Below are 12,814 nucleotides of genomic sequence, written 5' to 3'. Positions count from 1 at the left end.
GTTGAGTTTGATTGACAGAAGATATAAGTCAGTTTTACTCTGAAAGTCCACTGAGTCTGGCTGAGGCAGAGGGTGCAAACAACGCTCCACTGCTGAAGCGGCTGCAACGTATCTGAGAAGCTTCCAATGGAAGTTGACGGCGGGCAGAGAACGGACCAAAACCACGGCGCAGCAGTAATGCGACACAGCAGGATTAGGGTTAAAGGATAATTCCTCCCTTTTAATGTGAAAAGCCTGCAGGAAGTCTGCAAATCGAAGCGTTTGGAGTTAATCAGAGAATAAAATCAGACAGTGTGAGTACGACACGACTGCTGCACTGAGTAGAAATAAAAACACGGAGGAATAATAATAATAATAAATGTATTTAGTAAAAAGCACCACATGAAAATAATATGAGATAATAAAAACTTGATTTCAATGAACAATCATCTCAAAAATACATTCGTTGTTGGAACAAAAACTGAACAGAATCAGATGAATCAGAAGGAGCTTTATTGCAAAGTAGTGTTTTATACGTACGAGGAATTTGCTTTGGTGATAAGGAGCTACACTCAGACAAACATACAGCTGACATAAATAAATGCAGAAATATATAAATATGGAATAGACAATGCAAGTTATATAAGAATATTAAAAAGAATAGAGAAAAATAATACAACTATTTTCAGAGAAAATAATGTGGCAGATATTTACAAGATCACAAGATTACTAAACTCAAACAAATCAAATCTTCTGACAGACAAACAAGCTGATCAAACCAGCTTCTTATCTGGACACACTTCAATTAAAACAACAAGAGTTAGACGCGTCTGAGGATGAAATATCACAGTTAAATGTAGAGTGAGTCATCTGGGAATCACAGCAGGTGAACCTGCAGTGTGTTACGAGCAGGTCGGTGTATGTGTGGAACACTCGACTGTAACAACAACAACAGACAACATTGTGGAACAACACTGGACCTGCCTGGTTCTGAAACCGCCTGACGTGAGCTGCTGCCCACGGTACCGGCCGGTGACCCGGACCACGGTCCTGGAGGAGGTGAAGTGTTTGTAGTAAGATCAGAAGCAAAGACTGAGCTGAATGTCAGAATGTGGACGTGGGAGAGAAACTCAACAACAAAGAGAACTCCTCACTCTTCTTCTCCTACAGCAACAAGAATCTGTTCCTCTGACCCCCCCCACAGTATGTTAATGAGACCACCTGATGTCCTCTGCTAATCAATCAAACTGATCTGTACTCTCAGACAGCTGATGATAACCGTACTTCAGTATTTCAGTTATACTTCTTCTGCATCGCTTTACTGCACTACACGTATTCTTCTTCTAAAACACTGTTCTATTAAACAAGTTTCAGTGTGTCTCCTCGTCACCCTCTGTACAAAGTGAAGCCAAAGTATCCGGATACAGGCGCCGCCATCCTGGAGGGGTGGAGCCACGGTATCGAGGTCCCGCCCACCCACTCACCCAATCACATCAGCGCTCAGCTGTCAATCATGATGTGAAACCCCCTTTTTTTCAGCATCACAAAAACGTCAGCGTGATGAGAACGACCTGAAACAACAGAAACCGTCTTTGGGGAAATGTATTTGTCATCCGCCAACATGCAGGGGGGAGGGGTTTATGACCAGCAGGGGGCGCTCCAGAGGTTCTGGCTTCACTTCTTGTTTGTCCATCTTTAGAAACCGTCTACGTTCCACCAAAGAGACGATTTCTTCTTCTATCCTCTCCCGTCAGTCGTCTCACGGCGCCTCACATTTATCTGGTGACCCTTTGGAGGGGCCCGGCCCCCGATGCCTGGTGCACACGAGGGGATAACTTCGCCCTCCTGACAATCGCGGGGCGTTCCCGAGCCGAGGCCGATCCATATGATCTGCAGTATGACGGGTTAACAGGCTGCGTTCACTCTGCAGGGCTCAAGGCCGATTTATTACCGATCTGATGTTTCTGATTGAGCTATATACATTATAGAAAGTGACCCGTAGAAGAATAACGCGAGGTCACACGCAGCACGCTGTCGTACAGGAGTGAACATGGCGCCACAGAGGTTTGCTCCTACCTGCTAACCCTCCTGGTTCCCTCCTGATTCATGACAAATGTTCCCAACTTTCTGTCCTTCTCTTTACGTTCATGACTGTTTGCACTTCTGCCCCACACCTCTCTCTCTCTGCTGCTTCTGCTCAGACAGGCGACTCAGCAGAGAGCTGGAGACCAGCTGGATCTCAGGTGGGAGGAAGTGAAGCTGTGAGCAGCTGATGGCGAGGACGAGGAGAAAGAGAGACACGCTTTGAATTCTGGCTTTTGCGGAGCTGTTTCGTTCCCCGCGGCTCCGTCTAGACCAGAACTGTGACGCCGGTCGCTTTAGACAAACAATCGGACCTGGATCTGATTCGGACCACATGTGAAAGTGGCTCCACTCTGACCTGGAACAGATCAGGGTCCATGTGACCTGTTAGAAACACAGCAGATCTGAGTCACTCTGGCTGCAGCCTGAACGCAGCCTAAAGGCCGCCGACTGGATCAGATTACTCACTAAGCAGAACCCCACAGCAGCCAATCAGAGCCAGCTGACCGGGAGGCATCACCAATAATACTTCTCGGGACTTTTACTTAGTATTTCAACATTGATGTAATGGTACTTATAATAATAATAATAATACATTTTATTTGTGGGCGCCTTTCATAGCACTCAAGGACACGTTACAGATTAAAACAGTTAAATTACATTTCAAGGAGGCAAATACAATAAAGAAAATAAAAACATGACACAATTTAAAGATTAAGATAAAACAGAATGGAGAAAAACTATTTCAAAAATAAAAGAAAGCAGTTCATCATGAAGCCGGTGGAAGGTGGAGTTATGTGGGGTAGGCCTTTCAAAATAAGTGGGTTTTGAGCAAAGTTTTAAAGGAGGCTGTGGACTCAGTCGTACGGATGAATAGAGGGAGCTCCAAAGGTGAGGCGCACAACAGCTGAAGGCTCTGAACCCCATAGTGGACATGCGGACAGAAGGAGTAGTGGGGAAGAAGAGGATCGGAGAGTTCGGGATGGGGCGTAGGGCTGAAGGAGTTCAGAGAGATAAGGAGGAGCAAGATTATGGAGAGCTTTGATGGTGAGGACTTTTACTTAAGGATCCGAACATTGAATACTACCAATGAACACTAGTTACACGGCGAGTAGTGACGCCGCCGACCATGAGTATTTCACGGTTTGAAGACGAGGACCTCCGTAGCAACAATTACTTCAAAAACGACATGAATGCAGAATTGTTCTATTTGAATCAGTCCTGCTTCTGTGCACGAGCCACATCCACACTACACAGTAGGTGTACACAGTATACTACAGCGTGCTAATGCTACATGCTAATAACAGATGAGAACTGATTAATTCCAGGTGGGCGACACAAATATTCTACAAATACCATTGTAAAAATACCACAATAATACACTATAAATACCACTGTAATACACCAAAAATACCACTGTAAAAATACCAAATACCACTGTAATACACTACAAATACCACTGTAATACACTACAAATACCACTGTAAAAATACCACTGTAATACACTACAAATACCACTGTAAAAATACCACTGTAAAAATACCACTGTAATACACTACAAATACCACTGTAAAAATACCACTGTAATACACTACAAATACCACTGTAAAAATACCACTGTAATACACCAAAAATACCACTGTAAAAATACCACTGTAATACACCAAAAATACCACTGTAAAAATACCAAATACCACTGTAATACACCAAAAATACCACTGTAAAAATACCACTGTAATACACCAAAAATACCACTGTAAAAATACCAAATACCACTGTAATACACCAAAAATACCACTGTAATACACCAAAAATACCACTGTAAAAATACCAAATACCACTGTAATACACCAAAAATACCACTGTAATACACCAAAAATACCACTGTAAAAATACCACTGTAATACACCAAAAATACCACTGTAAAAATACCAAATACCACTATAATACACCAAAAATACCACTGTAAAAATACCACTGTAATACACCAAAAATACCACTGTAAAAATACCAAATACCACTGTAATACACCAAAAATACCACTGTAAAAATACCAAATACCACTGTAATACACTAAAAATACCACTGTAAAAATACCACTGTAATACACTACAAATACTGTAATACACTACAAATACCACTGTAAAAATACCACTGTAATGCACTACTAATACCACAGTAATACACAAAAAATACCACAACGATACACTAAAAATACCACTGTAAAAATACTACTGTAATACACTAAAAATACCACAATAATACACTACTAATACCACTGTAAAAATACCACTATAATACACTACAAATACCACTGTAATACACTACAAATACCACTGTAAAAATACCACTGTAATACACTACAAATACCACTGTAAAAAATACCACTGGAATACACTACAAATACTGTAATACACTACAAATACCACTGTAAAAATACCACTCCAATATACCACTAATACCACTGTAATACACAAGAAATACCACAATGATACACTAAAAATACCACTGTAAAAATACCACTGTAAAAATACCACTGTAATACACTAAACAATACTACTGTAATACACTACAAATACCACTGTAAAAATACCACTCCAATACACTACTAATACTGTAATACACTACAAATACCACTGTAAAAATACCACTGTAATACACTACAAATACCACTGTAAAAAATACCACTCCAATACACTACTAATACCACTGTAAAAATACCACTGTAATACACTACAAATACCACTGTAAAAATACCACTCCAATACACTACTAATACTGTAATACACTACAAATACCACTGTAAAAATACCACTCCAATACACTACAAATACCACTGTAAAAATACCACTGTAATACACTACAAATACCACTGTAAAAAATACCACTCCAATACACTACAAATACCACTGTAAAAATACCACTGTAATACACTACAAATACCACTGTAAAAATACCACTCCAATACACTACTAATACTGTAATACACTACAAATACCACTGTAAAAATACCACTCCAATATACCACTAATACCACTGTAATACACTAAACAATACCACTGTAATACACTACAAATACTGTAATACACTACAAATACCACTGTAAAAATACCATTCCAATATACCACTAATACCATAGTAATACACAAAAAATACCACAACGATACCACTGTAATACACTAAACAATACCACAATAATACACTAAAAATACAACTGTAAAAATACCACTCCAATACACCACTAATACTGTAATACACTACTAATACCACTGTAATACACAAAAAATACCACTGTAATACACTAAAAATACCACAATAATACACTACAAATACCACTGTAAAAATACCACTCCAATATACCACTAATACCATAGTAATACACAAAAAATACCACAACGATACCACTGTAATACACTAAACAATACCACAATAATACACTAAAAATACAACTGTAAAAATACCACTCCAATACACCACTAATACTGTAATACACTACAAATACCACTGTAAAAATACCACTCCAATATACCACTAATACCACAGTAATACACAAAAAATACCACAACGATACCACTGTAATACACTAAACAATACCACTGTAATACACTACAAATACTGTAATACACTACAAATACCACTGTAAAAATACCACTCCAATATACCACTAATACCACAGTAATACACAAAAAATACCACAACGATACACTAAAAATACCACTGTAAAAATACCACTGTAATACACTAAACAATACCATTGTAATACACTACAAATACTGTAATACACTACTAATACCACTGTAAAAATACCACTCCAATATACCACTAATACCACAGTAATACACAAAAAATACCACAACGATACACTAAAAATACCACTGTAAAAATACCACTGTAATACACTAAACAATACCATTGTAATACACTACAAATACTGTAATACACTACTAATACCACTGTAAAAATACCACAATAATACACCACTAATACCTCAGTAATACACAAAAAATACCACAATAATACACCACTAATACCTCAGTAATACACAAAAAATACCACAATAATACACTACTAATACCACTGTAAAAATTCCACTGTAATACACTAAACAATACCACTGTATTATACTACAAATACCAGTGTTACACTAAAAAACCCCACCGTGGTAGCGACCACAGACCTCACTAGTGACCTACTGTAAAACCAGACTTACTTCCTGTCGGTGTGGTCGAGGCCGCTCAGCCTGACGCCTTCGATCTGCTCGTTGCGTTGACCGCAGGTGTTTCCGTAGCTGTCATATCCGAAGACGAGGCGAGCGGCGCCGCCGGTGACGATGGTGAAGCCGCAGATGCTGCCCTGCAGGACAGAAAGACGCCTGTTACCAGGGAAACTAACAGTCAGTTCTTTAATGATTAATACTGATTATTTTCCTCAGTAATCAGTAGTTAGTTTATAATCGATCTCAGTCTCTCAGAGTTCAGCAGATGAAGACACAGAGTTGGCCTGATGTGTTCCACCTGTGTCTCTCTTGTGTATTTAAGTCTAAACTTCAGCCCTGGTCCACGTGTCCTCGTGTTTCTGCAGATACAGCTCCTGGTGCCTCCTGTTCTGGACTGCCTGCCTCACCTGTGAGCTCACCTGTGTCAGCGCTGAAGCTAAAGAGAATAAATATGTTTTTATCACCTGAAGGAGTTTTATTCTCCTTTCTGATAATTAAACTTTCATCTTCTCTATTTCAGTCTGTGGCTCAGTTGTAAAATCAAACTGTTTCTGACCAATCAGATCTCTTGGCAGTCTAATGAGCCAATCAGCTGTCTGCTCTGCTGCGTTCATGGTCTGTAGGAAATCAGGCTCATTTATCTTTTATCTCTCCATTTTCACAAATCTGCTGCTTCACGACTGATGAATCAGCTGTTATACGTTTCTACTCAAACTAAATATCTCACTTCCTGTTTCCACCTGAACGGCTTCAGTCAGTGAACTCAGGTGTAAACACAGAAGTGAATAATTACACTACAGCTACTTTCATTCAATTAATCAAATGACACAAACTGCATCAACCGTTAAAATCCATTTTCTTGATTAATTCAGTTTTTAAAAGTTTCTCAGAGTCCAAAAGCCCAAAGGACAAAGTTACTGAGGCAGCCAATAAAAACAAGCTCAGTCTATTAAATTTAACTACTTCCCAATAGTTACTTATGTGATCTTGTAGTATTTCTGTGTTTTGGATCTGTGTATAAATACACTGACAGTGTATTCACGCCACTATGTTCACCATGATGCCACTGTGGTCATCATGATGCCTGCGTGGTCACCATGATGTTCACCATAATGCCAGCGTGTTCAACATGATGCCACTCTGGTCACCATGATGCCAGCGTGGTCACCATGATGTTCACCATGATGCCTGCATGGTCACCATGATGCCAGCGTGGTCACCATGATGTTCACCATGATGCCACTATGTTCACCATGATGCCTGCGTGGTCACCATGATGTTCACCATGATGCCAGTGTGGTCACCATGATGTTCACCATGATGCCAGCGTGATCACCATGATGTTCACCATGATGCCAGCGTGGTCACCATGATGTTCACCATGATGCCAGCGTGGTCACCATGATGTTCACCATAATGCCAGCGTGTTCAACATGATGCCACTCTGGTCACCATGATGCCAGCGTGGTCACCATGATGTTCACCATGATGCCACTATGTTCACCATGATGCCTGCGTGGTCACCATGATGTTCACCATGATGCCAGTGTGGTCACCATGATGTTCACCATGATGCCAGCGTGATCACCATGATGTTCACCATGATGCCAGCGTGGTCACCATGATGTTCACCATGATGTTCACCATGATGCCAGCGTGGTCACCATGATGTTCACCATAATGCCAGCGTGTTCAACATGATGCCACTCTGGTCACCATGATGCCTGCATGTTCACCATGATTCCAGCGTGGTCACCATGATGTTCACCATGATGCCTGCGTGATCACCATGATGTTCACCATGATGCCAGCGTGGCCACCATGATGTTCACCATGATGCCAGCGTGGTCACCATGATGCCACTATGTTCACCATGATGCCAGCGTGGTCACCATGATGTTCACCATGATGCCAGCGTGGTCACCATGATGCCACTATGTTCACCATGATGCCAGCGTGGTCACCATGATGTTCACCATGATGCCAGCGTGGTTACCATGATGTTCACCATGATGCCACTATGTTCACCATGATGCCTGGGTGGTCACCATGATGTTCACCATGATGCCTGGGTGGTCACCATGATGCCAGCGTGGTCACCATGATGTTCACCATGATGCCTGCGTGGTCACCATGATGATATCAGCATATATGCCACGTGTTCAACATAATGCCAGCGTGTTCACCACAGATTCACTATGATGTCTGTGTATAAACCACGTGTTCAACATAATGCCAGCGTGTTCACCACATATTCACTATGATGTCTGTGTATAAACCACGTGTTCACCATAATGCCAGCGTGTTCACCACATATTCACTATGATGTCTGTGTATAAACCACGTGTTCACCATAATGCCAGCGTGTTCACCACATATTCACTATGATGTCTGTGTATAAACCACGTGTTCACCATAATGCCAGCGTGTTCACCACATATTCACTATGATGTCTGTGTATAAACCACGTGTTCACCATAATGCCAGCGTGTTCACCACATATTCACTATGATGTCTGTGTATAAACCACGTGTTCACCATAATGCCAGCGTGTTCACCACATATTCACTATGATGTCTGTGTATAAACCACGTGTTCACCATAATGCCAGCGTGTTCACCACATATTCACTATGATGTCTGTGTATAAACCACGTGTTCACCATAATGCCAGCGTGTTCACCACATATTCACTATGATGTCTGTGTATAAACCACGTGTTCAACATAATGCCAGCGTGTTCACCACATATTCACTATGATGTTAGCCAGTGGTGCACAATATATTGACTGAATATTGTTATCGCAAAATCACTATATGGAATATCGTCTTGAAAATGTCGCAGAAAGTTTGCAATATTCCGTTTATATTGTGGAGAGACGTGTCCGGAGCTGTGTGGCTTAGCTGTGTTCTATTAAGAGCCCACTTAAAACCACTATTGAGTCCACTACACAAACATACTCAATGCAGCATCCCATGTGACGTGTGTGCACAATTCAACAGCGGGGGGGAAACAAGAGAAGTGAAGCGAGTCAGAGGAGTAAAAGAAAAGTTAATTAATTACAGAAATGAATATCGTTAGCGCAATATTCATGATCAGTATCGCGATATCACATTTTCTTGCTGCCCTGTTCCTTTGCAACATCGTGGCGAACACGCTGACATTTAGCTGTAACACAGACTGGCTGTCAGCAGTAAACTGTCCATAAGTGTCCCAGTGCTGCTGAACAAAGCTCCATCCTCTGACTGCATGTCAGCTGACATGTGATCATAAAATCAGCATCAATGATCACTTTGTTGAAGAACTCTATTAAACTGCTCTTTCTCAGCAAATGATTCTCTAGCTGATTAAAAGTCCCTCAGCTGCTGTCAGGGCTGCAGAGTTATTTATATTATGGATTGAACAGCTGATTCATTTCTAAAATCTTTAATCAATATTCCTGATGGAAGGTTAGATTTATTATAACAGCATTAAAGACAACGGGACTAACAGCTGATGTTAAACAGAACATAATGTGCAGAATTGTTTTCTCCCGATCGACTAATCGATGACTGAGTTGTAAACACTGGACAGAGAGGTTATTGATCAGAACGGGTTATTGATCGGTATCATGTGGTGACGGCGGGCTCGGTGTGGTTACCATCCCGACGCAGAAGACGGTGAAGAGCAGGAACCAGGGCAGGTCCGTGCAGCTCCGGTCCTCCAGCGGTCTCCATTCTCTCTTTGTCCTCTGAAACACACAAACACACGGTCACGCCGGGAGCTGAGCTTGGGCCTACGGGACCGGGCCTACGGGACCGGGCCTACGGGACCGGGCCGACCCGAACTCAGTCTGTCCCCGGGCCTGTTCGCTCGGCTCGGCCGGGTCTCCATCACTAATCAGATCACACAAAGCGACATGTTGAACCGGTCCCGGTGCAGGCCCCGGTAACCCGGAGGAGGTAATTGGATTATGGCTGCTGGCTCTAATCCCAGCTCGGCCTTCTCTGCTCCCCGGGACCGGTTTCCCTTTCACGGTGAAAAAACACAAACACGCACCGGTGCTCTGCTGAAGGGCACCGGGGGGGTGGAGGAAGGGGAAGACGGTACCGGGCCGGGCCGGGCCGGGCCGTTCTTACCTCCGCGCTACCGCAGCATCCCATTGCAGTCAGGGTGGACGAGCCCGGAGCCTCACGGAGCCTCACGGAGCCTCACGGAGCTTCAGCAGCAGCGGGTCTGGAGCCCGACAGGCGGGGACGGGGGACACGCACAGCCCCACGCGCTCTGCCCGCATGCACTCACTGCGCAGCGGCGCGACTCCAGAGGCCGAGTCCGGAGCGGAGACGGTTCCGACGGTCAGAGGGAGCGATCCGGCCCGCTGCGCATGCTACTGTCCGGTCACCGTACCGAGCGGGGATTAACGGCCGAGGATTTGTCCGCCACACTTCCTGGTGGGCCGTCAGGTGCAGCGGCCATTCATGTCATTGCGCGTGCGCATTTGCTGTTCGTGCAGAGGCGGAGGAGCAGAACAACAAACCGTTATACCGGCGGATGTAGTACCCGGTCTGACCGCTGAGTGCGGGCTAATGACGGGGTGGCGCTGTTTCCACTGCTGGAACACTTTCCATAACTTTATTTAAAAAAAACTAATAATTCAAAAGGTTTTATCTTCTGGTTTGTTTCTGTACTTTAGATGAAACACAAAACCCTCGCAGGGAAGAAGAAACATGTACATAGGTACCCTATAATTAGTGTTTGTGTAAATGACAACAGCAGAAACACGAACCAGCAGCGCAGAGGGAGATTCCCTGGATTTACCTCCACACATCTCTCTTCAAAGGTTCCTTTAGTGTTTTTATTCAGCACTTTACAACAAGAGAGCTCTGAATACTCAGATCAGATGTTTTCTCTTTTAATCCTGATCGAAAAGGATCAGGTGTGAACACTTTTCATTCTTTTAGTGTTTTCTGACATTACATTTACATTTGACATTTACTCATCTGGCAGACGCTTTTATCCAAAGCGACTTACATTTGAGGAACAACATACAAGCAATACTTCTGTACTTTTACACTGGAGTATTTTTACATCGCTGTACTGCTGCTTTTACTTAACCAAAGGATCTGAACACCAGCGCAGGACCGATAAAGGATGTGGACTTGATGTTTGTCCGAGACCAGAGCCAGAAAGTCCCGGACTCGTTTTCACAAAGTGAATCCAAATCATGTACTTTAGTAAAAGTACACAACAGAGTATAAATACGTAACGGAAAGGACAAAGAGGAGTTCACAGTACTAACACAAGGAGAGTGATGAAGTACAGCAGACCTGGTGTACATCTGCTGCCGTATTTAAGTGAAAGTACACAAGTATTATTACAGTATTATTAAGAAAATGTACTTTGTTATGTTTCCACTCGATGTCTGTGACCAGTAACCTTTTACCTTTTTCCTGAGGCGAACCTGCTGCTGGGAACCCGAGGAGAGACGCTTAGGGTCCATGTTCCTGCAGAGTCCTGGAGAGTCCTGGAGAGTCCTGGAGAGTCCTGGTGTTCCTGTCAGACTGAGGACAGCAGCGATGTGGGTCTGACCAGCCTGCAGAGAGGACAGAGAGTCTTATTGTCTTATTGTTTACTGTTGTACCAGGCTGTGTGTGTGTGTGTGTGAGAGAAAAACTGCAGTAAAGTACGAATACAGAAGACGATACATTTCTATTTATATAGATGACGGACTCAGTCACACATCAAACATTATTAATCATGTTAACTCCAAACTGTCAAGATCCATTTCAGTATTTAAAAAAAGTAAAACAGACAAGTGTTTTCTGGGGTTAGGGTTTATTTCCAGGTTTAGTGTTTTTTTGAGTTATTGAAATGAATTCTTTCCTCATTTATGTGCCTCTTTTTTGTTAATAATTGATGTAAATTTCAAAATCAAATCACCAAGTGTTTCAAAAGTTCCTTTGGCTGTAATTATTATTATTATTATTATTATTTAATAATTTAGTTTGGTTTCAGTTATTATTTCTGTTATTTCTGTTTCCTGTTAAATACAGTATGTAAGGTATCAATAAAAGTTAATACACAGGTTTTACTTTACTCCCTGTAAACGGGCGTACTGACCAGTAAGTGATGCTGTGAATGCAGACAGACACAGGAACATTTTGACCGGCACTCTGGGAATGTAAGCTAGTAAACCTGTTTTGGGGGAAAGTCATAGAACACATAGGGATGGGTTAGACATGATATCAGAATATGACTTTGCTGTGACGCCACTGAGCGATTCTCAGATTATGGAAAACACCTGCAGAGCGACGGACAGAACATCTGTCAGAAACAGTGTTCTGTGAACAGGTGTTGGACTTTGAGAGGTCCTGGAAACACTTCCCCGTCTGCTGTGATGGTTCTTTTAGTGCAAAAACTTACTTCTGGACACAATAACATGCTGTCTGTTCTGAGCTTTTAATATTCAGATAAAACCTTTAATCACAAAAACAAATTATATTTATCAATGAACAAAAAACAGAGTGAACAGAAGAAAAATCAGATCAGGATCTGGTG

The 12,814-nt window shown here is 42.2% G+C and overlaps 1 protein-coding gene across 3 annotated transcripts in view; it reads right to left on the bottom strand.

Moving 5' to 3' along the window:
• The window catches only part of slc44a1b (solute carrier family 44 member 1b), a 29,823-nt gene extending 17,853 nt beyond the window's left edge, over positions 1-11,970 (bottom strand). The window contains exons 1-3 of one of the 3 annotated variants that reach the window (XM_038699381.1): positions 11,700-11,970; positions 9,918-10,007; positions 6,272-6,414 (exon numbers count right to left, since the gene is read on the bottom strand). In XM_038699381.1, the coding sequence (XP_038555309.1) occupies positions 6,272-6,414; positions 9,918-10,007; positions 11,700-11,756 (290 nt within the window). In that variant the 5' untranslated portion in view covers positions 11,757-11,970. Of the gene's footprint in view, positions 1-6,271; positions 6,415-9,917; positions 10,008-10,395; positions 10,775-11,699 lie in introns of those variants that run through there. The other 2 variants (XM_038699383.1, XM_038699382.1) reach the window with 2 other exon arrangements.
• Between the last annotated feature and the right edge of the window lie 844 nt (positions 11,971-12,814).

Source organism: Micropterus salmoides, unplaced genomic scaffold (assembly GCF_014851395.1).
Source record: "Micropterus salmoides isolate LMB-PRFRI ecotype aquatic unplaced genomic scaffold, ASM1485139v1 Ms_hic_scaffold_5, whole genome shotgun sequence".
NCBI lineage: Eukaryota > Metazoa > Chordata > Actinopteri > Centrarchiformes > Centrarchidae > Micropterus > Micropterus salmoides.
Note: the sequence above shows the minus strand (reverse complement) of the source record. Positions and strands in the feature narration are given on the sequence as shown.